At 34.7% G+C, this 27189-nt stretch overlaps 1 protein-coding gene across 1 annotated transcript in view; it reads right to left on the minus strand.

The window, feature by feature from the left end:
* Window positions 1-27189, minus strand: part of GRM8 (glutamate metabotropic receptor 8) — an 836758-nt gene that overhangs the window by 331315 nt on the left and 478254 nt on the right. Inside the window, exon 7 of the mRNA XM_054559748.2 lies at window positions 10131-10331. Coding sequence (XP_054415723.1) covers window positions 10131-10331 — 201 coding nt within the window. The remainder of the gene's footprint in view (window positions 1-10130; window positions 10332-27189) is intronic.

The following is a 27189-nucleotide window of genomic DNA, read 5'->3' on the forward strand; positions in this document are numbered from 1 at the left end:
GGAAGAGCTAGAGTAAAAACTGATTTGCTTCAAGCTTTTCTTCAATGCTGGCTCAGTCGTGGCCCACATGTAAGTCCTTATATTTTAAAGGAGAAAATAAGAGATTAATAAACCTTGTCCTTCAAGACTATAAAAGAAATCAGACTTTGAAAATCCCACAGTTTAACACCTCACTTGGTTAGAAAACAGAGGCAGGTAGAATTACAGTGCTAAATTTCATGGTGATTTAATGGGTAAGATTAATACTTTACAGCTAGCTTGATGTTTCCTTCATCAGAAACAAAAAAATTACTTAATTGTGAATCGACCTATTTATTTCTAAAAATATTTATAAATTTTTAAAAAGTGAATGGATATACAGTAATATTGATTATATAGCAATACGCAGAGACTTCAAGAATTACATATTTCCAAATTATTAATTTCTTCAATTGTATTTCTAATGAGACAATTATTAAAAAGGATATTATTTTTAGATCAACAAATAATCAATCATATTTGACTTTATTTCATTTACTAGACAAGTAAATTTAATCATAAGGAAATTATGCACCATAACTTCAAGAGATGACATTTTATGTCAATTTTTCCATATAATGAATTTCTGTCTCATTTTCTACTTATAAAAGTAGATGAGGACGGGCTTGATGATTCACGCCTGCAATCCTAGCACTTTGGTAGGCCAAAGTGGGCAGACTGCCTGAGCTCAGGAGTTTGAGACCAGCCTGGACAACATGGTGAAACCCCATCTCTACTAAAATACAAAAGAAATTAGCCGGCTTGGCGGCACACACCTATAGTCCCAGCCATTGCGGAGGCTGAGGAAGGAGAATTGCTTGAACTCGGGAGGCGGAGGTTGCAGTGAGCCGAGATCGCACCACTGCACTCCAGCCTGGGTGACAGAGCGAGACTCTGTCTCTTAAAAAAAAAAAAAAAAAGTAGATGAAACAGAAAGTAGTGTCAAGTTGATTACATCAATAGTATATATACTAAAATACTGAATTATCTCCAGTAATGAGGTTGTCACAAACAGTTATAAAGAGAGATCATTGGGCAAGTTAAGATACTTCTTTTACATATGTATACATGTGCCATGCTGGTGCGCTGCACCCACCAACTCGTCATCTAGCATTAGGTATATCTCCCAATGCTATCCTTCCCCCCTCCCCCCACCCCACAACAGTCCCCGAAGTGTGATGTTCCCCTTCCTGTGTCCATGTGTTCTCATTGTTCAATTCCCACCTATGAGTGAGAATATGCGGTGTTTGGTTTTTTGTTCTTGCGATAGTTTACTGAGAATGATGATTTCCAATTTCATCCATGTCCCTACAAAGGACATGAACTCATCAATTTTATGGCTGCATAGTATTCCATGGTATATATGTGCCACATTTTCTTAATCCAGTCTATCATTGTTGGACATTTGGGTTGGTTCCAAGTCTTTGCTATTGCGAATAATGCGGCAATAAACATACGTGTGCATGTGTCTTTATAGCAGCATTTTAAAAATTAAAAAAAAAAAATCGGATTTATGAAACTCATCATGTCACTTCCATAATAAGAGAAGAAACTTCAATGAATTCTCACTGCCTACAAAATAAAAGACTTTTCCTTAAAAAAAAAAAAGATACTTCTTTGGTTTCTAGTCAAAGCACAGTACCTAGAACAGAGTCATCATTCAAATAATTCTGTATTTCCTTCCTCTGTCTTTGACTTCTTTCCATTTCACATGTACCTTTACTTTCCTATTTTAGATACTATTTTCTCATTGTGACTACTGGAACTATCTCTTAAACATACCATCCCTGCCTTTAATCTCACTTGCTTCAGTTTTCAAATTGCTGCCATAGTTACTTTTCTAAAACACTTACCCCAGCACTTCACTGTCCTGCTCAAAAAGCTCCATTCCTTTTTCCCTGCTGTGTCAAATTCAAAGCCAAGCTTGGCACAGGTTTCTAACCAGGCCCAAGCTCATCTTACAGTCTCATCACCTGACTGCCCCCACAACCACTGTGTTACATTCTTCCATAGTGGATGCTCAACTTTCTTAGAATGTGAATGCTCTTCCCTGTCTTCAAGCTATTATTAAACTGCCTTCTCTGTCATGAATACCTTTTCCACATCTTGTCCACCAGAAGAAACGTCACTTTCTATTTGTAACTTAAATTAGATGTCACTTGCTCTCTGTGTTGTAATCTTTAAGCTTCCCTTATGTAGTTTCTTAATCTCAACCTTATACTGTGTTTGTAAATGCTCATGCCTCTATCATATCACTTATCAAATTGAATTATTGTTGGTAACAGGTTTCTGTACCTCCACTGTTAAGCTATGAAATTTGACAACTCACAGAACCACATTGTCTTAATCTGTGTATTCTCAATTTTAAAAGACACAGCACTCTTGTAAAAATTGGGTACCTTAGAAGAGAATCAATAAAATATATGTAAAATAAATAAATGATTTATGAAAGATAAACATGAATATAAACAACTAAAGAAAGACGATAAGAACGCTGATAGGCATCTATTTTTTTTTCTTGTAAAGAACGCCTTTGGCTTTAAAAGATTATGTAGAGAATTCAGACCTGGAAGAGAACTCAAATATTAGATCATTTTAGTATAATCTTTCCACTTAAAAGATGAAGTTGAGAGGCTTGGATGGGCTCGCAATACAGAAAAATGGCAGAACTAGGGAAAAAAAACCTAGGATCCCAAATACACAGTCAACACCATTATATAGTGTTATGCCAACTTTACTGAGAGTCATACAGCATATTTGAAAAAACAGAAAGACATTTCTTGTTTATGGACAGAAGAGCTAAGTATAGGAAAAACGTTAATTCTTTCTGAATAAATCTGTATTCAGGCATATTATAATCCCAGTAGAAATAACTAGGCAGTATTTTCTGGAATTTTAATAGTATTTTAAATTTTAATTATGAGAGTAAATGAGCAAAAATAACTACAGTGATTTTATACTATACAATATATTGTTGGTGGGTTTTAGTTAAAAACAAAGTGAAATTATGATTTGTTTTTTTCAAAGAATTACTGTAAATATAATTATTGTTAATAATTTTCTTAGAATACATTTCTAGAAATAAGAAAATAAGAATTTGATATGTACCAAGCAAATGATCTCCAAAAAAACAATGCTGATCAATATAATACATTTTAGTAATTATAAATGTTTAAGTCTTCATAAATTTGATAAGGGGAAAATAGTCTCTCATTGATGAATTGGCCTTTCTTTGATTATAAGTGAGACTTAACATTTTTTTCAAATATTTATTAACATTTACAAGTTTTGTCAATTGATCTCTTAGAGATTGCATAGTTTATATCAATTCATGTGGCTCTTTTAATATTTAGGATATTCATGTTTTGACACAGCCCCCCCCCAAGAATCCTTATAATTTCCATTTTGAAATTATGTTCATGACAATTTTTAATATCGAAGTGTTATACTTTTAAAGAATCAAACATGGTATTTTTTAAAATAATTTCTTTTACTGATTTTAAACTTTCCCATTCAAATCAAATAAACCTTCTCCTACGTTTTCTTTTCTTTATTCTTTTGCTTCTTTTTCACATAATTCTAAAATAAATTTCAAATGGATAATACTTTCTTATGTGGAAAAATCATCTCAGTTGAATCTACCATAAACTTTTAATCAATAAAATGTTATTTCCCACTGAGTTCTAAAGCCACCATTATCATATGATAAATTCATATTATATATATATCTATATATATAGACAGATATACACACAATTGTAGAATTATTTACTTTTTTATCATCGTTATATGTTTCTGACTATTTCTATTTGGATTCATTTATCACACGTCTATTTTGGTACTAGTTTCATACTGGATTGATTATTGTAGTTTATCACATGTCTATTCTGGTATTAGTTTCATACTGGATTGATTATTATAGTTTAACATTATGCTTAAGTGTTAAATGTTTGGTAGGAATATTTTTCCTTAAAATCACTCTAGTTATTTTTGCTCATTTACTCTCATAATTAAAATTTAAAATACTATTAAAATTCCAGAAAATATTGCCTAGTTATTTCTACCAGAATTATAACATGCCTGAATACAGATTTATTCAGAAAGAATTAATGTTTTTCCTATATTTAGCTCTTCTGTCCATAAACAAGAAATGTCTCTACATTTTTTCAAATATGTTGTATGTCTCTCAGTAAAGTTGTCTTCAAACAGGTTCAATTTATTCCAAAATATTTTAAATAATTTTTTGCAAAAGAAAACAAGCGTTCTAGTTCCCATGCATTAATAATGACTTCTTAATACTATGTGGAAAAGCTTTAATGTTCTAATATTAATGTTATGTTTTATCTTTCTAATATAAGTATTGTTGAGATCAAATAATTTGAAAATTATCATGAAATAATTTTTCCCTTATAGTAATAATCTTTATCACATTTTTGTTTCATGTTTATCACACTGGTTAAAACTGATAGAATATTAATAATAGTGGTAATAGGTTTAATCCATCTCTTTGATAAGAATAACTATAAATATATAATGTTGTAGACTGAGAAAGATGTGCTTTATCATGTTAAATATTTGTTCAATTTCGAGTTTTTTTGTTTTGTATTTGTAACATAAATTAGGCTAATATTTTTATCATATGACTTTACACAATCTTATGAAATGTTTATTATTGTCTTATTTGACCTATTAGCATGATTGTAGTATATTTTCTAATGTTAAACTATAATTATTCCTTTCAGATAGCTTAAAGGTATTTTATGCTAACAAATTTCCTTCAAAATCAGACTATGGTGTTCAGAGACTCTCAAATTGTATATTTGGAAATTTTGCATTAACTTTCAAATCAATAAGGTTTCTAAAGGAAAGAAGATGCTGATAACTTCTATCTCTGTACTGGTTTCTACAATCTAACAAACGTTTCCATATTATTCTTGGAATATTCAGCACTGAAATATTTAGATCACAACTCACTGCTGAGTTTAGGGAAGCTGCTTCCTTCCTCTTGGTGTCAGATAATTCAACCCCAATACAAGGGTTTGCATTACAAAATTCTGAAGTTGACTCTTCTCTCCAATTATCACAGATTCTACCTGATTCCTGTCTCCCTCAGACTAACACGAACTCATCCACCTAAAGAAGCAATGAGATTTAGATACCTAGACATCACCCCTCTCTCAGGTTTCCACCTCCCTGCTTAAGCTTTCCCCATAAGGCACTTATAGAAACTTTCTAAATGTCTCCTTTATCTATAGGGAGTGGTCTGTGACAACCAAGTTTGTACTACTTCCTCCTGTACACTGATAATCCGGAACAGATCTGACATACAACCTATGTTTGGCTAATGAGATTCAAGCTTCCAAGAAGTTGACATTGAGACTTAAAAAAAAAGAAAAAAAGTTAGTTTTAACAAGTGTCTTAAAGAATAGCTAAACCCTAGAACTGTAGATCCTCTGCTACCCTGTGAACCTAGAAGAAGAGAAAACCAATATAAAGAGAAACAGATAAAGCAGACAGACAGAAAGACAGAGATGCTTTTTTTTCTTATAGGTTTTTATTTCTTAGGATCAGTTCTTTCTTTAGACTCATTTCTATTCCTGCTATGGAGTTTCCTGATGCACATTCACAAATTCTTCATTTCAGCTTAAGCAAGTTTTAGTTGGTTTCTCAAGTTCATTGGTTACATACAATCAAACAATTCGGATTAATATGCCACTGTGCTTGACCTGCCCTGACATGAGCTCAGCTATAGGGCAAGGGAGTAGGGAGACAGCTCTGAAATTCTATCCAACACTTTCTTTATGATAAATAAGGTTCTCATAGCAACAGAAACATCTTTGATTCTATACAAGATGTACAGAATTAATATTTTATTGCCTATAGATCATTCTGGAGTAAGGAATTGACAAGTTCCTAAAATACCTGACCTCATTTTCTCTATATTTGTTGATAAATCTTAGGGTTTAAAAATTATAGAAATAACATTTTGTTCAGATAGCAGCAATAAAAGTAACCCTAAAAGGAAAGTCTTTGTTTCCTTCTGGCTTCCCAAGTAGATAGAAGATGTTAAGAAAACTTGTAAGGAAAACGAGTAATTCTGGATACACTATGATTCAGAATGTGCTTAAAATACAGATGCAGAAGATGGTTAAGGTACCTTTTTTCAGTGATTTAAAAAAATCAGTTTCAGTGATTACATTCAATTAAACCACCATTGTAGCTTATGTCTTTGATGCCAATTAGTACTCTACAGTTCAGCAGTTTGAATATTCCAGCTTTAGTTGGTTATTTTTTAATGAAATAATTCTGGCCTGAAATACTAGTCATTTATCACTCTAAATTCTAACATATTCTTTGCTTTGTCAGTTAAATGATACACTGGAAGAAGCACAATCTTTTACATATCTTTAAACCATTGCTTAAGTAAGCATACCACATACCTGGTTACAATGTGAGAAAGATTAAATTTTAACAAACAAACAGTTCTCTTTATTTTTGTACCAATCATCTGATGAGCTTCCAGTGCTCTGGCTACTTCACCTCCTGCTCCTATAAACTGGAAGCAGAATCTTCCTCCACACCAATAACATGGTTTTACTATCTCAAACTAAAAAGGAGCATACAAAGAAATGTATCCTGATATCTAATTATGTCAAAAAGAACTAATTTAACGACAATTTTATCTATACAAAAATCACACGTTGGGATAGCCACTATTCAATTTTAAATGGGCATTACTAAGTAATTCCATCTAATGGGTCAATTTTTTTAATTCCTGGAGAGTACCTTTTGTAGCTCACTGATCCTGGCAGACAATCTAGAAGGCCACACTGTACAAACTTGGCAGTTGCCTTATAAAGCTCATTCTTTGACAACTGGCAATAACTAGGCTAAAAACCTTCTAATATATAATATTTTTTGTTGTTGTGTATAATAAGCAGCTCTGGTTCTAGTCAAGCACATCTGGGTTCTTCAGAAAATTAAAAATTGGTCCTGAGCAAACCTTGTTTTGGCCAATGGCCTCCTTGCACTTTTGGTGTTAGGGAGGTGGGTCAGCTGTCCCACCATGTGAGAACACTGGCTGTCACCAACATAACCAACTCAACTGGTTTCCAATTAACAACATAACATAGCTGTTTCCTAGGTTCCTAACAGCTAACACAAGCTCCAAAAGTCTACTTCCAGCTGCTGTTAAATCCCTGTGAAGAGCAATGATAATGTGTGTAAGTCTGCAGATTGTATGTGTGCTTCATAGAGCCACTGGGACTCTTCAAGGTACTTCCGAGACCAGTAAGCAGGACTAAGGAAGTGGACCAGCCAGGGCTATGCCATTCCCTTCAAGCCAACAGTTCTTGTTTTTTAACAGATTGAAATGTTAGATTTCTGAGTAGGATGTTTTTGAAGATAGAGTCTTAAACCTAGAGTATAAGGGAGATGTTCTTCATTTATTCTTCAGAGTATGGTACATCCCCATATCATCAGGGCTCAAAAGAGTTATACATCTAAATCAAGGACAATTATATTCCTCCTCCTTGGAAACATCTTTAATGAAATATACTTTCAGTGTTATAAGAGTTACATCATTTCTTAACTTTGATTGTGGGTACAAATGCAAAACAGCCAGAGAAGACTTCTGCTTTTGCTGTAAAATTTTGTTAAATAACATTGCTCATTTGGCTGTCAAAGTCGCATATGACACCTTTCTTTTGGAAATAATTTCCAAGAAAATTTGTTCTCTCTTGAAAAATAGGTGAGCTTGCTTCTATCATATAATGAAAATTATAAATCACATTGTCGGTCCCTTTATGCTTTGACTGCTTAAGAAGCTCAACAGTTAATGATTTCATCCTTTATTCTGCTTACCGTATTTGTTTCTTCCTCCTTTAGTAGTTTTGATGGTGTACTTTTATTTGAACAGCTTTGTGTGTCATTTTTATCATAAACAGAATGAACATGAATACATAAATCAATAATAAAATTAAAATGTGATGAATATCCTGGAAATTACCGAAAATCAACAGAATTATGTATTCTATGATCATTTGCTTATCTTCAGGTCTCTTATCCTGTATTATCAGCTACTGGAACACAATCAAGACTCATGCCCAGCAAACTCAATCTCCAAAGAGCTCTAAGAGATTGTCTTTTAAGTTCATATACTAAGATTTATTTATTTTTCATAACCCTCATCTGAGATATACGTAGCCTTATATCAGACACAGTTCTATTATGCTCCAATAGGTTCTTGTTGCTTTCAAGATGAAGAACAAACCTTAAAAATGGCCTATAAGACCTCACATGGTCTACATGGCCCGGCCTATTGCTCTACCCTTATCTCAGACACCTACTTCCTTCAGATTTCATCTGTTCCTAAATCCCTATATTAGGGAAATGTTCACGATTATAAACTCTAAATCCAGAATACCTCCTTTTTCAGCACTCATTGCAGATTACATAATTATATTTTTGTGTGCTTATTTGATTAATACCTAAGTTCTCCAGGAAACTCTAAGTGCCATGAATGTTTTGTCTATTTTCCCCAGTAAAGTATCATCAGCACCTGTCCTAAAAACAAGCACAGCAACAGTAGCAGCAACACTTTGATAATGTAAAAAAAAAAAAATTATAAAAAGTGGACAGAACTCAAAGATTATTGGAGTCTAGAGGCAAATCCTTTTAGTAGTCATTACCTTAAGATATTCTTTAACAGTCTTTAATAGTATCATCATATTACAGGATGGATAATAATTAAAATAATTGAAGTCATCAAGGAAGGGTTAGGTTTTGAACTATGGTTAAGATGAAAGACAAATTAGTAATTTGCCTTTAAAATGCTTTCTTTAGTGCTTCTTTAAAAGACTTCCCTGTCTTCTGGAGGTGAGCTTCAGTTCTATGGAAACTTCACTCATCTGTGTTATTCTTCCCACCTCTTAACTAGCAATATTAGATAAAGGAAGTGTTCCCCAACCTCAGGTTATGGTAAACAACCTTGTATTGCAACATCTCTTTTGATCAATTTCATAATTGCATACAAATTATTTTCAAACTCCTGTTAGTGTTCATGTTCCCAACAAAAAGATTAATGTTATGTAACGTTTCACAAATATTCTGCCACAGACAACGTGTGTTGAATTTAAACCAAATGCTGTCTTAGGTCGCCTTTAAAGGAAAAATGCAAAAAATGCAAAAAAAAAAAAAATAAGAAGTTTCCACTTGAATTCTAAATTGAAGATGACCTTGTGCTAAACGCTGGCAGCTGAGGTCACTGGAGTGTGTTATGATAGACGGTGCAGTGCTGTGCGTGTCTCAAGGCATGTCCATTGTATGGATTAAAGCCAAACCAAAAGTATTAGACAGCTCAGAGCATTCTATCATTTCATTTGAAAATAATGATCAAAGTCATGGGCAACAACCATTGCAACTCTCATGAAAGAATAGCAGCGTTCAATAATTCCAACACTTCAGACAGGCAGTTGGGCTATTCTCAATCAAATACTGTGAATCCAGTATATTCTGTATCAGTTTCTTGTGGCAGTTACAGAAACAACATTTCTGCTTTTACAGTATAAAAATCCTGTCTACATTGTGTGCAACCCTTTGCTTCCAAAGGACTGAGTCATTGAGAAAAATATAAGGAAACAGAAAACACAGAAACTTAACACTTATTGAGTATAAATATACAGCAACTCCAAATCATCCATTTTCTTCAAGTCAACTTACTGTTTCAAAAGCTTAAAATCAGTTTCAAAACAAAATGTCTACAATCTCTTCTCTAATAACGACATGAACAAAACATTTTCAAAGAAATCTAGTGTCAGTGGTTTCAAATAAGCCTTCTAAGTGATCTCTTCAATAGTGATATTTAAGTAGAACATTTTGATTGATAGAGGCCTATTTTAAACTTTTGCATTCTTCAAGCATAGATTAATGGTAGCATAAAAAATATGTTTGAGATTTAAAAGCAGGTGGAAAAACTCACACTTCTGATCAAAGAAGAGAACTGCTTCTAATCCTGTGTTTTCCACTCTGCCTGGGTATCTTCCATATATAGGAGGAAAAACACACCCTGTCACTTTTAATGTATTTAGACATACACACACGTTGTAACTTACCATTAAAATTTACAGCCCGAATATAACCAAGTAGCTCTTTCCCATCAATGGTACTCATGCGTGGACAAAGGCCAATGTATCCAGGGCAGAGATCTTTGTGCATATTGTGCAGGGCATAAGCCATGGAATATACTGCATCAATTACAAATTGGACCTTTCCTTCCTGTTCATAAGATGAATCCCGAGCAATTCGCTCCAGCCCTGCAAAATAAAAAAGTAAAAACCATAAGTTGATGTTAGATTCCAATAAAAGACGGCATTAGAGCTAAGATTTCCATCATTTGAGGAACATTTAATGAGACACAACTATTTGATTTCACTTCTGATTAATTCTATACTTACTGAGTCAGGTTTTTAAACTGGATATTGAGTTTATTTGGAAAGAGTAAAACTATTTCATTAGCAACAAAAAGATATAAAGTAAATAAAAGATGTATAGTTTCATTATCTTTATTTCCACCTTATTGAGTCCTATTATATTGTGCATTCTAGTAATTACATAATATTTTGGTAGTGGCTTGATCTTTTAAGTAAAATGTGTAGTGTGTCATTCTTGCCATCTATCTCAGCTCCAGGAGTGTCATTTAATTGGTGGCCCAAAGTAAGGTCTTTCACCACCTACCAAATCAGTTCTAATTTTGAATGTGCTCTATTTGGGAGCCTTTTTGTAACTATTATATGACAATACTCCCTTAAGTGACCCTGGTTATCTTTATAATAATCATTCAATTTGTTTTCTTTTTGAACTCAATTTTCTATCTAGAATTTCTATTAAAAAGATGTATATACCTCAAAATGAATGTCACTCAGAATAAATGTACCTGTGTTTGGGCATATTTAGGGCTGATAATTGGCACTGGAGATTACTTTTAGGTTGGTGTTTATAATTTAATATGGAATACAAATATATTTTAAATGAAATATAAATGAGAGATCAACTATGATCCAACATTATCATTTTGAAAGCGAGGAAACTGAGACTCATGGAGATTATAATTACATGGGGTACATGGGGTACATAGGGCAGGTGTGGGAAGCATTCGTAGGTCCCAGACTGCAAGCCCAATATTCTCTCAATCCCCAGAAAAATTTGGTAGATGGCAAGAATGTTGGACATGCAAGAAAATATTATGAAAGGGACATCAAGGGTTTATTAAGGGAACAAAAAATGATCTCCTGTCACTTCTACATCACTCACCAACCCTTACACAACTGGTAACACTTAAACAAAAGCAAGTATTTTAAACTTTCCATGGATGTTACTAACCTTGAATAGATTGTATTTAAATTCAACAAATATTTGTTTTCTGAACACCAGTGCATATAACCTATATATTTAGAGAGTCGAATTAAAGTGGTTTATATTTGTATATTTACACTCCGAAAAACTAGTTTTTTTCTAAACAAAATTAGTGGTCAGTTTATTTATTTTTATTCATCGAATTATGGTTTTTGTTTTTCCTCTGGTCTTAATCACTTGTGACACTCTGTGCTTTTAGATGCTCTTGGTTGGTATTCTGGTCTCTGTGGTCTGTTATGATGCTGAATTCTTCTCCTCCCTGTTTGGCATGGGTTTTCCGATTTTCTCATGTCTCAACTTTTCATTCTCCAAGGCTGAGTTTCTTCATCCCCAACCTCAGAATCTGCTCATTGTCAATTTTGTCAACTACTAAAATTTCTACAGTCTAGAAATATAAATTGGATTATAAAATGTTGGCTACAGAGTCCAGAACATTAGATCAATTTATAATAATCAGTTTAATTCGCTTTGGAAGTTAGCTTTTTGGAAAATTAGTTTTCTAAACCTTTCTTGCTGTGTAACAGCTATCGTCCCATATTTCCAATGGCCTACCATATCACTACACAGTCTGCTGCTTCCATATCAAACAATATACATAAAACGAGGCTATCTCTGCAGGGGATTCCCTAAAATATCCTACTGAAAGTTTTGCAAGTTTGCGAGCACAAAGAGACAGGGAAGATTACTTCTCAAAAGGTACACTGTCTCCTTCAACCTACCCCTTATAGCTGCATGATCTAAGCTAAGATCCACAAGACATGGGGACTATGTTCTCTCCCTATCCCTAGGTTACACTTTTGTCTCCTGAGTCTTAGGACAACACTGCTTGTTCCCAGAAACACTCATCAAGTTTCCTGTAACAATCCTTTCCACTTCTGCCTAAATTTTCTCTCCCATGGCTTTAACCACAAAGGAGATCATTCATAAATAAATATTGAAGGATGGTTACAGCAACCAAATAGATGCTGTTATTTCCGTATAGATTCTAGTCTGGTGACTATCCCCTCTCGTTAGTCCTGGACCAAAGGGCTTCTCAGGACCTAGGACCAAAACCTGAAGAGCCCTGGGAAAACCAGGATGGTTGCTTATGAACAAAGAGGCAAGTGACGAGGAAATTTCAGAAAGAAGACTGAATAACGACTTTGAGGATCAGTCCCTAGGTCTGGATGGATATCCCAGTGTTTCATTTATTTTGCATCACTGAACTTGATAATGGAAAATGAAGACAGTGAGGTTCAGGGCAGTTGCTTCCACACTTGGTTCGCTCCTTAAGTACAGATTTCTCAGCACCACCCCAGACTTGCTGGGTTAGAATCTCCCTACTTGGGACATGAAGGATCTGTCATTTCAACAACTCGCCAAGAGATTCTGGTGCAACCAGCTGAGTCTGTGGGCCAGCTTTAGGAAATTTCTGCTCTTCCATACAGCAATCCTCAAAAATACCACTATAGATCTATTGTTTAGAGAATTTTATGGTATTGAAGTATGAAAATAAAAATAATTCTTTCATGATATGCACAACCCGAAGAAAATCTAATCAAATTCTTCCCCTTTTCTCACTAGATGAAGAGTCAAAGAACACAATTCCCAGTATTTACGCATTTCAAAGCTTCCACCATGTCCTTAGACACACAGGGAGGCCTGGAGCTGATGACAAGGGTAGAAGCCAGAAAGACACGAAAGATCTGCAAATAAGAAAGAATTTCCCATTTCTCAGGATAGAGTTCAGTTTTCTAAGTTAAAATGCCAAAGGGCTAATTTAATTGTCCTGAAATTAGGCATATAAAACTTCTAACATCAATGCAATGATGGTCCAATAAGCAGGAATTGAATGTGTTCCTCCTGAGAGGGTGGAAACAGAAAATAGAAAGCAGTAGGAAGAAAAAGATACAGAGAGGAGGGAAAGGAGGATGCAGCAACACAGAGAAAGGCTTGAGCCCAAGGTACAATAATGGCAGAGGGAAATCTAACATTCCAAGTTGTTTGTATTGCTGCTCTGTAAACAACTCTGCTGCAGACACATACATACACACACACACACACCCCTCACACACCTCTTATGTAAATATTATTTATTTTTAATCTAATTATTTTTTATTTTGTGGGCTTTAAAGAAAAGGGAGGACTTCCATGTTTCCATTACTGCAGGGCGGAGAGTGGACACAGAACTGGCAGAAAATGCCTAAGCCAAATGGCTTCAAATGAAGCAATGACCACAAGAGCATTAAGGAATTTGGAAATTTTTTACAACCCATGGAATTCATGTAACAGCTAAACATGTGTGAATGTTTTATAGTTTCAAACTTACTCTATCCTAAAATGTTCTTGATTTAATATATTACCATTTTAGTGCCAGTGCAACCTCAATTTAATATATTATCATTTTATTTTATTTTATATATTATCATTTTATTTTAATGCCAGTGCAAACTCCCTGTCAATTTATAAAGATACTCCTCAGCATTCAATAATTTCCTGATAAATTATAATCAACATGTTCCAATTTAATACATATACTCTTCCTCAGCATTTCTTAAAAAATGAACAGCCTGGTGTGGTGGCTCACAGCTGTAATCCCAACATTTCAAAAGGCTGAGGATTGCTTGATGTCAGGAGTTCAAGACCAGCCTGGGCAGCAGAGTAAGACCCTGTCCCTACCAAAAAATAAAACTAAAAATTCAACTTTATATACAATAGGTCTAAATGAACAATCAAATACACATAATCTTATTAAAGAAACATATTTAAAATTTTACTATTAAAATTATTCATTTTCTTTTCTAGTTATAAACTCCAATTATTTTGACTGTTGATTAAACATATTCAACTTTGTACATTTTTGTTCTTTTAAAGAGTTCAGAAGTCTGCCTAGTAACTGGTGCAACATGTGAATCGATGAACACTGTAACAATCTCCCCATAAATCAATGTAAGCATATGGTGACAAACTGAAAGACTGAACACTATTACCATTTCTAAACTTAAAAGTGGATCATTTGATTTCTTTTCAGGCTGTTTAGACAACGTATTTTTCTGTTCCTTAGCACTTCAACCTCATGATGACACTTAAGATTTTACAGCAGCTAGAATTTGCTCCTCACTTCCTATATTTGATTCTCTTATTCATCTAAAAGAGGAGTTTAGGAAGCTGACAGTGACTCATCAACCTAACTGGCTGTAAAATTTCACTATGTTATAGTTTCTAAAGTTAGTGTTAACGTATTGCTATAAAGTGCTAAATATCGTCAAAGGCTGTATGTCAGCTAACCATTTTAAATATCACCGATTGTAAAGTTGTGATGTGTTTTAGTATATAGCTTAAAATTAATAACATATAGCAAAGTGTTTTCATGGTGAGAGAGGAAGTCAGCCTCCTAAATTTTATGGGAAGATTGTTCTACATCTTCATTAATGAAATCTAAATCTTGTGATTGGATCTCAGATTTCTGGAAAATAATACATTCTTACTGGTCTAAGAAATACCACATGTACTTTAGTTAAGGTCTTTCACACTTTGTGGTATATATTCTTGGGTTTTGTTCCTTTTCAGTAAAAAGGGCAAATTGGCTTAAGTTGGCAAAACATTGTATATGTTACAATGTAAGTTCCTAACATGAGCCTAAGAGAAATTTCAGACTCTTTGATGCATTGTGGTTGCAAAGCATTGCTTTCTAAGAATTTCCCATTTCTCAGGATAGAGTTCAGTTTTTTAAGTTAAAATGTCAGAGGGCTAATTTAATTGTCCTGAAATTAGGCATATAAAACTTCTAATATCAATGCAATGATGGTTCAATAAGCAGTTAGTCAATTCAAGTAAAAAACAAATGGACGTCATACTGGTTGCTTAATTCCGGGGAAATCAAACATCCAGTTGGTTGCCTTTTTCTTACAACCATCTCAGCTTGGAGTATAAATAATCCCACAATCTAAATTTGTAGATTAAGAAGTATTTTTTAAAGTTTCTCCCTGAATTTTTCTGAATTATGAAGCAACTATTTTAAATAATTAAGTCAGTTTCTTGGAGTTGCTCTGGAGAGAATGGCAAAGAGGAAGAAGGGAATTTGTGAACCTGCTATGAATAAATACATTTATGCATCTAGGCCCAGATTTAAAAGTCATTCTGAATTTCACAGGAGCTTCTCTGCCTATTGATAACCAGGAACAAGACTGTCATGCTTTACATTGTGCTTTTCCCAATGTGACACAGATATATTGTTACTGCATAGTGCAGTGACTTTTAAATCCGTGAGAACCACGCCAAGAACCACATCGCACACTAAAGAGTAAGCGCTATCAAGCTGACAAATAGGTCATTTTTTTTTTTTTTTTTTTTTTTTACTCAATTTAAACTGATTTGGGTTCCAGGATACAATAGGGGGAACATAAGGTAGAAATACAAGCATGTTCAATTATACAGGAATATCTCCAGAGCACTAGGATCCACACATGAAAGTGTGCACCTCCCATACTGAAGACAGATGAAAATATGAACCCTGAGATGAGACAGAAAGGCAAACTGACTGATAGAAGCAGCTGGCTAGGGGAGAGAGAGGATCAGTCAGGTAGATCTGGATCCAGGTCCCAGCTGGACAGCTTAGAAGATGAGTGGCCTTGGACACCTTCCTGAACCACATCACTAATCCTGGGCCTTCAGCTGGCATTGCCGCTCTTAGGGACCTCTGTAATGGGGTTCCTCATCCCTCCAGCTTCATCTGCTGCACCACACACCTCTCTGCTCCACTCTTAGGTCCTTGAATGTTACATAAGATCTCCAAATGCAGGCCTTTATTCAGCTGTTCACTCTCTTCATTCCTTGCCTAGATGTTTCCAAGCCTCAGGGGAGATGTCAGCTCAAATTAGTTACTATTTAATGATTTTCTTCCCTAACTTCGCCTAGATTAGATCATCGAGTATCTTAAATACTAGGCTTAAATACTGAATATTGTTCACTTGAAATGGAGAACTATGATCAATATTTAAAATTATTGCTGAGAATAATGTGTAAAATCAATTGAAGCAAGCATAGGTTGAAGGTAGAGATAAGTTGGGAGGCAGGTTATGCAGAAAGTGGAAACAGGACGACCCAGGGAAATGAAAACAAAGGAATAAGAGAAAATATGTTTTAGATGCCAAATTGACAGAATCTAACTATCTGATTAAATATGGCAGTAAAAGTCAAGAGGCAATGAACAATTCAGGGTTCTGATGCTAGGTAGTAGAAAATTGGCACCATGAACAGTTTGAAAAATCAGGTGAAGATTTGGTTAATAATATCTCCCTAACGGCATCAAGACTTCAATTAAAAGGACCGATTTTTAATGTTCTGTGCCATTTATTATATCCTCTAACAGAGTATAGACTTTATATACATGTTTAATTATTAAAAGAATAAAATGCCCAAATGTTTAGAGTAATCATATACCAATAATGTGGTTGATCATTTATTTGCAACACTGGCATAATCGAAGAAGCTACATTGGAGTAGAGCACCTTATGCAGTGTTGCAGTAAAACCAACGGCCTGAGAAGCCAGACTTGCATTCTAGTTCTAACACACAACCAATTAACTTTGTGGCCTTGGGCAAAACATGATCTCTCTGGCTTTTGGTTTGTCTCAGTAAAAATTAGAGAACTGAACAAGATGCTCTGTCAGGGCCCCTCCAGCTATGAAATTCTGGATTCTAAGGCATGTTCTCTTATTTCCAACTGCTTCCTCCTTATACTCTCTAAGATCCCTTGAAGATTATTTAAGTAATCTTCAAGTAAGTGTGATGGAACAAATACCACTAAACCCAATTCTCCAAAACAGTATGAAGTATCCTGTAACTGGGCTACTGCTGAGACCAGGAAATTCTGCACTAACAAAAATACCAAATGTCTACCTGGATTAATTTTTTCCTGCATTCAGAGTTTTGGTTCACTGTATCACCACATTTCCATTATTCTTAGACTTAGAGCCATTGACCAAATCTGGTTCCTCAAAAAAGAGAAGTTTTTAGGTCTCTTCTTTTTCTGATACGCTGGCTAAATGAATCAATTATGGAAAATAAGGTCAGACAAGTGAAAGGGAAGAGGTAGGATACAAATAATTAAAATGATAAGAGCACTTCACAAATAGTATCCCTTTAATTCTAAATTATTACTACTCCTCTTCTACAAATAGAAGAACTAAGATTCAAAAAGTCAAATAATTTACCCAAGATTGCAAAGTCATGGCAGTAAATGGTAATTTAAAATCAGGTCCACATGACTCAAAACCTCTGCCATTACCACTATTCCTTCTCCTCTGTGAAATTTCCTTTGATTCTTCCAGTTCAGGTTTATCTTTTGTTTCTCCAAACTCCCCTTTCACTTACACCCACTAGACCAATGATTAGCTTGTCTCTTGAATTAACTGTAAATACAGGTTCTCTACGTGTAATGTGTTCATGCACTCGTGTTAATCTTTAAAGACAATAGTAAAGCAGGAGTCAAAAAATATTATAAAATATAAACTTTTACAGAAATACTGACAATAAGTGTTAACAAATACTAACAAAAATGTCAATACTTATATTGAACTATACTTAAAAAGGAAAAAAAATTTCTATAACATTTTAAGCATTTTTCTGAACTGTTAAACAAAAAAAACTTCTTGTGAATTTCAGCCATCCACTTATGAAAAAGTTGTCATAAAATGGCTGAAATTCCCAAGCAAAAGGACTGAACATTTGTGATAAAGACCAACGCTAATAAAGCTTATACTTTTATATTTATAAAAATGACTAAAGTATTTTAGCCTTGGAAGGTAGTGTGTCTGAGTCTATGCCTCTATATGATTTTTCTTAAAATATAACATCAAACTCAAAAGAGAATTTCACACCCAAGATTCTGCTTTGTGGATTCTTCAGCTGGCTCTGTCAAGGACCTGTAGAGACAGATGTATTGGACTAATGAAGTAATTTGAGCAACTACCTTATCTATTTACAAAGGGCAGAGAAAATTAGAAGACAAGGGTCCTTGGCTGAAAATCACCTGCTCTCTATCTTCTTCTGTAATTTAAATGTAGCAGCAAGAACTGAAGGCTCTTAGCTGCCTGAGGACACATGAGGAGACACTTGTAAATCAACCACTGAAGAGCTCTAGATCAGCTCACAATAACATCTCTCCTTTGTGCCTGGCAGGAAATAGAAAGTGCTTCAGGCAGGAGCCAGGTGTCCCCTTCAGGTATTAAAAATTTCCATGCAATGCCCTAGGGTTTGTAAAACACTGAAAAACCTAAGGTAAGTGGCAAATAAGATTAAGAGTGTATCTTCAGGCAAAACAACCAGTTTAAAAGAAAGACTTTCAGAAAAGCAAATTATTTCATAGATATATCCCTAAGTCCCTGAACAAAGAAAAGCCTGTTTGATTAAATTCAATTATTTGCATTTTTCTACATAATTATCTTAGATCATACACATGAGAGAAAAATTTTGATTTAAAATAATTTATAAAACTTGATATATTATAGTTAATATTTCTCTTTTTAAGGCATATTAAAGACACTTCTCCCCATACAATTCAAATTTGGGCCTCGAAATTCCCACTTCATCAGACAGGACTTCTAATGCTCCCCCCCACCCCCAATATGTTACAGTCCTTTCAGACCCTATGACTTGGCTCAGGATTTACGTTTTAAAAATATAGTCTATTTTTTAAATTATAAAAGTAATACATAATACTAGAAATATGGAAAATAAGTGTAGAAAGAAGAAAATAAAAAAAAAAATCTATTAGCCTCCCAGCTTAATGACCATTTGTATATTGGTGTGGTGTCTTACAACGTTTCTCTCTTTGCCTCTTTATTTTTAAACATGAAAGTGATATACTCTTTTTAATATGCTATATTCACTTCACCTATAATGAGAATTCCCCTATATTATATAAAAGCATGGTTGTTTTATCTTGTCCTTAATCTTTCATTAAGATTCTTATCTAATCTTTAATCGTTCAACAGATTAATATTTTTGCAATTAATTCTTTTGTTATATTCAATGTGATATGTGGGTTAAGATAAGGATCATAACTTTCACATTTTCCAAATTGTGAACCAATTCTCCCAGTGTTATTTATTACATGTGTATTCATTTCCCAAATAATTCATATAACATTACTTTTAACATATCAAATTTTTATATATTCTTGAACACCTCTCTGGATTTTCTGCTCTAGGCCATTTTTCTCTTAATATGCCAATGCTACATTTTTATGATTATTATGTGTTTATGTTATACCATTGGTTCATGGTGTACTCTATCATACTCTTTTTAAAAATTTCTGATTAGTCTAATAGTCTTTATAAGTAATTAAACCAGTTCAAAAAGTTAGAACTTTTATTAGTCATATCAATTTTTAAAATTAATTATGAAAGACATAACATAGCTACAATACTAAGCCTCCATTTGTTAACATAGAGTCTGTTTATTCAAATCTTCTTTAGGAATCCTTAATAAAGATATGTCACTCACATATTTCTTTTTAAGTTAATTCTTCAATATTTTATGTTTTGTAGCTTTATAAAATGATTTATTTTCATTAATTGGTATAATTTATAAATTTCTATTTATTTTTAAGGCTCAACGTTTTTCTCTCATTTAAATTCTACACATCCTAGCAAGCCCAGATTAAGTCTTATCTCTTCTACACAACAAGGAAAAATATAAAATAGCGTGGGTTTTGAAACCAGATTAAGATTTTAGGCTCTGCCTCTGAGTCTCTGAATTCTTCACTCATAAAATAGGAATTTATGACCTATGTCGCATGGCTGCTGTGAGGATTAAATGAGATAATGTAAGGCATCTGGCACCTTATGTAGTAAATAAATGAACATCACTATTTGATAGTGAGGCTATAAAATACTTAACCTTCTATAATATACAACACTTTTTCAATTATACAAATGAAAGAGATTACAACAGAAAGTTAAACTCAGTATATATTCATATATTCAATTACTAAGCATGAGAAAGGTAATTTAGTTCTGTGATTGAGACCAATCACCCTGCTTCCAATCTGCCTGGGTTCAAATCTCAATACCACCATTTACTAGTTATGAGGCTTTGAGTAAGCCCTTTAACCTCCTATGCATCTTATCTGTAAAATGGGGATAACAATAATATCTCCTCCATAGGGTTGTTGTCATAATTAAATGAGTTAATATATATATCAGGCAGTCAGAAGAGTGTTGAAAAGAATAGGCACTATATAAGATGATATTATTATCTTTATTATTATCATTCACTAAGCTTGTGTGATATACTAAGCAGTGAGCAGGATACAACGGTAAACAAAAACTGACCTATTCCTTGCTGTCATAGAGTGACACTGGGACTACGATCTGAAAGATAAATGGGAGTGAATTAGGTGGGCAAGGGAAGTAGAGGGGAGCACAGGATGACAGCAGTGGCAAAAGCCCATTGATGGGGGCAGCAGAAGAGTACAAGGATTGAGGCTCAGCCAGTGAGGCTGCAGCAGGGGAAGAAGGAGGGAGGCACAGGTGAGGCCTGACAGGGGCAGGGCCAGATTATGGGACAATGCAAATGACCTGGAGTCTATCTGTCTTCTTTCTAAAAGCAGAGGGAAGCCATCAAAAGGTAACATAACCAGATTTCCAGTTCTAAAAGAGCACTGAGTCAAGAGAACAAATAGGAAGGAGGAAAGAGTAAATGGAGTAGGCAGATTGGGAGGTGATTTTATAGTTCAGAAAGGAGCATACGGTGTCATGGGCTAAGGTGGTGATGAAGGTGGAGAAATGTGATTGCACTAGACAAAACAGAGGATAAAAACAACAGGATTTGGATATGGGTACTATAGTAAAGAGTGGTACCCAAGGGTGACTTCTAGGTTCTTGGCTTAAGTATCTGGACAGATGCCAGTGCTGCTCAATTAGATGGGCAACAGTTTCTAGGCCAGAAATATCACGTCCTGCCAGCCAGCTAATTGCACATTTACCTAATGCATGGTCAACATGGTGAGTTTGTTCCTGTTATGACAGGTCAGGGGAATCCCACTAGCCTGCACCTCATAAAAATTGTATACTCACTTGCCACTATGAGAATGTAACCTGCCTTACTTGTAGCACGAATATGTCCAAGTTCAAGGTTCCAACACTGGGTTATCATTATTTTTATTACTTACAATCTCCCTAGGTTATAAATTCCAACCCAGGAACAGAGAAAGAGATGGCATCAGAATTGTTTTCAAGAATGTGTCATCATTCAACAACTGACTTCAATCATTCTATTTGCAAGTTACTAATAGTACTCTCTCAGGTATTCCCTTTTAATCAAAAAGCTGAATAGTCAATGTGATGACCTGCTTTAAATATAAGCATACAAAAATAAAACATCTCCCCTTTCCATTCTCTTTTTAAGATTTTGTCAACAATGAAGTAATATTATCACGGGAACACATGTTATGACATCTTAAACTTGTAATTAATAGAAATGCTTATGTTAAAATAATCTCATCCTATCTGCCTTTTTCTAAAAATTTTATTTATTTATTTTTTTTGAGACAGGGTCTCACTCTGTCACCCAGACTGGAGTGCAGTGGCATGATCAAGGCTCACTGTAGCCTTGACCTCCTGGGCTCAGGACATCATCCCATTTCAGCCTCCCCAGTAGAATGGACCATGGGCATGAGCCACCAAGACTGGCTAATTTTTAAATTTTTTGTAGAGATGGGGTCTCCTTATGTTGCCCAGGCTGGTCTTAAACTCCTGGCCTCAAGCAATCTTCCCATCTTGGCCTCTCAGTGTTGGAATTATAGGCATGAGCCACTGCACCCAGCCGTATCTGCTTTTTTCTAAGCTATCATGACCTATTAGTGATAATAAAATCAATGTAGTTGGTCACACACAGCGTATTTCCAAAATAAAGAAAACATGTAGAAATCAAGTTCATTGCAAATAGTAACAGGAGGTATTGTTTCTTGAGTCTTTATTTCAGTTGAGAGGTGGGTTTGTATACTGTGTTGCCATAAACAATATATTATTAATCTGGAGTGAAGTAAAAAAAAAATTGAAACTCATTAACCTAGTCCAATTCTATTATTTCACAAATGGTGAAACTGAGACAGAGGAACTGAGTGATTTTTTTCCAGGTCTGATAACCTGTGAAGAGGCACAGCCAGGAATAGAACCCTAATCACTTAATTCCATGACTCTTGTGTTATATCCTGTCTCTTTTCAGCTGCATTTTCTCTCCCATTGTAATTAAGTTCCATTGAGGATAACTAAAACTTAAGGAAATCACTGAATGAGTTTGCCCATGAGGAATTAAAAGCATTGAAAGAATAATGAAGTAAGAAAATAAATGAATAACAAGAAAGCATGAGTAATGGGCAGATTCTCTCTTACCTCCAAAGGGAAACCATATCAGTGAAAACCAACAACAAAGAACCACAGCTTTTGGTTTTGAAAACCAAAAAAATCTAAATACAAATGATTTTATAACAGAAACTTGTAAATAAAGGCCCATAAGTGGGCCTTTATTTGTAAATAAATTTGTAAATAAAGGCCCATAAGTGCCTGAAGTTTATGACGCATATCCTTTAAGTGAAAATTTTAGGGCATCTGTGTGTAGTATTGGACCACCCAGATGAAAAATGAAAACAATTCTTGCCTCTGTACAATGCGGTCAATCCTCTGGATGACTGACTAGGTCTTTCACTCTTCTTCCCAATTTTAGGGGTCACAGCACAGGCATAGGTATAGTGCCAGTGGATGATTAAAGCAGGTCGCAATCTGTCTGGGAGAGTTTCTGTGCCATTCTTCATAGGGACAGGGATCAGACAAGATGACCTCCCTTGCTGCCTTCCAATTAATTCAATCAGCCTCTGCTTCTATCAGACATCTTCAGGGATGCAAACTGTACACTCGCTCCAAGTCCTCACCAGGAATCAGTAAACACAGAGGCTGCAGACTGTGTTTAATGAATAAGCAGGATTCATCTTTCAGTCATCATTTTTATTTACGGCTTGTTTCTAGGTATTATTTTCTCCTCCAATGATCTAAAATCCCTATGGAAGACTGAGGTCAGATCTAACTTCTCTGACCTCCTGCTGGGGCTAATCTGATACCCAAATACATCTTAGGTTAATATCAATGTTGTTAAACCAACCTAACCTGAGTTTCTTTCTCAAGAAGGATGTATAAGTAAGATAATCCCAATTAGCTCTCCATAAATCTTTTTGCTTTAATATTCTATGGAGAGCCACTCTAGGAAACTATTATGAGATAGAGTAAAGCACAGTAAGGAAAACATTGTCAAACAAACTAAATCTATGCCTTCTATTTCTGAAGGCATATATTTAGTGAGCCACTGCACCCAGTCCTACCTGCTTTTTTCTAAGCTTCATATAGGCCATGGCCTATTAGTGATAATAAAATCAATGTAGTTGGTCACAAACAGCGTATTTCCAAAATAAAGAAAACATGTAGAAATCAAGTTCATTGCAAATAGTAACAAATTGAACACTGCAAATGTTCAAATAAATATACATAAAAGGTAGAGTTGGTATGGGGTGTCTGCTTTTTGTTTCTCTTCACATGGACTGGCAGGATAATTTCCATAATAGAGGAAATAGATCATCTGAGACTAACTAAATTAGACAATGTTAGTACAACAGATCCAAGATGAGGTAAGTGCTCACATGACAGTTCATTTCAAACCCCTCATAAATCAGGAACCTGTGGCTATATTTCAACACTTCCTATACAATCAATAAAACATCAGTGTTCATTAGGCAGACCTCATCTATAGCCTCAGATCAAAAACTGTGGCTTTTGACTACAAACCTACCTTACAATAAGAAGGGAGTGAATTTAACACATATTTTCTTTAAAAAAAAAATCTAATATAAAATGTGATGTCCTTCAACATTACATATGAGCTAATTATAGCACATGGTTTGTGTGAGCTTTAGTGGGCTACATCAGGACCTGGAAAACATTCCAAAACTGAAGTGGAATTTTGGCCCAGTAAGAACTGAATCACTAAAGAACAAACCCTGGTTTCACCTTGAGAGATAAGGCATGACCTATTAAATCTCTCATTATTACCCTTGTGTACAAAAAAAAATTGAAAACATTTTCATCTTTAAACATTCAATGCATGCACATGCAAAAAAAGAATTAAAAATATTTTCATCTTTAAACTTTCGTTGCGTGCTTTGAATATCAAAATATATTTTGTGAGAAAAATTATAAATAGAAATTTGATAAATTTAGAACCAATGTGAAAATCATAGCCTGAGATGCACTTTAAATTTATTTCTAACAAATCTGCTTTTCTCAGTGATTTATTTTTGCTCCCCAAATTATGTTACTGGCACCAAGGACTTGGAGAGAAAACAGGTATGATAAAGAGAACATTTAGACATAATGGTGCAAATGTACACATGTTCATAAATAGCCTTCTTCACAGAAGCTGAAAGGGGAAGACCTAACCATTTATTGGGATCTATTATGAGCCTACCACCATGCTAGACAAGTTGGACAGATTGTTATATAATGCTTGTAATCACTCTATGAGGCAAGTATTATTATTACCGTTTTTTAGGAAAACTGAAGCTCAGGTTAAATAACCTTCCCATTATGTAGATTTAGTAAGTGATAATAAGCCAAGAATCCCAACTCTGCCTGTCTATTCAAAGTGATCTAACTCTTATTACAACTCAGGTCTAAACAATAAAGAACATGCCCATGTACAGTGTAATGAATTTAGATGAAGATATAAATGCGTTACCAGATCCTAGGAAAGACCAGTTTCAACTAACACTAGTACCGTAAGCACACAGTAACCATCTGGCCTTTGACTTTTTATCACAAGCTTGCGTTCAGCTTCTATATGAGGTGACTTTTCCAGGCTGGAGTGCAGTAGCTACTCACAGGCATGATCATAGCACACCACAGCCGTGGACTCCTGGGCTCAAGCAATCCTCTTGCCTCAGTCTCTCAAGTAACTAAGACTATAGGTGAATGCCATTGTGCCTGGCTTAACATGTCATTTTTTAATATGTGAGTTTTCTAATAGTCTCCCAATGCTTTTAGGAACAAGACAGACTCAGGTATTGGAGTAATCTGGTAAAACACCCTCTTTCAGTCAAGCTCTTTAGAAGAGCCTTTATGCTTCTACTGCCTCATTGCAATGCACATCTTGGCTGCTGCAATTTGACTTCTATCCCAACCACACACCAACGCTACATAGGCAGAGACCATCAGTTGTACCTCATACCAATTCACCACTTCTTACATGGTATTAGAACCCATGGTTTTTAGGAAGGCATGACTTGGTCAGAATAAAGACTTTATTTTTGCAGCCTCCTTTGCAGCCAAATTTAGCTGCTGCCAATAGGATGTAGGCAAATGTATAGTATGGTAATTTTTAGGAACCTTTCTTAAAAGACCCAGGTACATGTCTTTCGCTTCTTTATCCTTCTTCATCCTGTTCTCCATCCTGCCACCTAAATGGCAGATGTAATCACTGGAGCTCTACCTGTCACCTGGAACCAGGAGGCATTAGAGCCACAATGTGGAGATGGCAGAGAAATAAACTAGAAGGAGCCTAGGTAACTACAGCCTGTGTAAAGCAGCGCCGCTGCACCCTTCCTGCACCACCTCCTCTAGATTTTACCAGACACAAAAATGAGGTTTTATCTCATTTAAACAAATGTTATTTCTACTCTCTGTTACTTTTAGTTGGACACAATCTTATATGATATATAACTATGATCTCCTTGTGTCTAAACCCAAGGACACTAAACATACTCCACCACATTTTGACTTTTAATTTTACCAGTCTTTTGAGGTTTTCTGGAACACTAGGAAAACCATAAAATTTATAAGAGAAATCCCTCCTCTTACTAACTCTGTTATCTATGGCAAATAACAACCTCTTTTGCTTTCACTGTCTCCATCTGTGGTGAAAGAGAGAATAATGACCTCCTACTTCAAAGTGTTGTAAGGAATCAATCAAACAAAAACTACAATTTCTACAGTTTTCTTGTGCCCCTTTTCACAGGACACAAGTCACTTAAGACTCAAAATTTTTACATTTGACTTTAAAATACCTATTTACCTGAGTACCTCTTCTCTAGTTTCACCTACTCACCAAATTAATGAACTTTTTAATGAACCAATTACTGTTTACAAAATAAACAAGGAAAAAATAAAAGCCCTTAAAGACATTCTGTTATTTGTTGTTTCTAAATTCATCTTGCTTTCCTATCTAATTTTAAGACAATTTCATTAATGGTTCACAAGGGCAGGGATCATGTTTATTTTCATTCATCATTTTATTTCCAGTGCACATGGTAACATCTCAAAAAATGTGAGTGTCCTCTATTCCAACCTTCTATGTCAGCCATTCCTGCAGTGAGGGGTCATTTCCACTGCCATGTTACAAAAACTTATAAGTAGATTTATGTCCTACCTGTACAGGCCACCTCATGGCATCCCCTTGTCCTTTATTTTTAGTATAATTCTATAACCCATCATGTTCCTTAATAAGAACTAGTTGTTCTACTCTATATTCTTATACTCTAATAATATTATAAATTAATAAGACAAATTCAAAAGTTCTCAAGTTATTATAGTTACCATGTATGAACTTTTTGTCCATCAGCCGGATGTGCCGATCTAATTTAGAAGATCTGATTAATCTGACAAAGGGTTTCTGAACTGTATGACTATGTTTTACTCTTAGTTAAGTTCACAGAGTTATTTTCAGCATCATATT

The sequence above is a fragment of the Pongo abelii genome, chromosome 6 (assembly GCF_028885655.2).
Source record: "Pongo abelii isolate AG06213 chromosome 6, NHGRI_mPonAbe1-v2.0_pri, whole genome shotgun sequence".
Lineage (NCBI taxonomy): Eukaryota > Metazoa > Chordata > Mammalia > Primates > Hominidae > Pongo > Pongo abelii.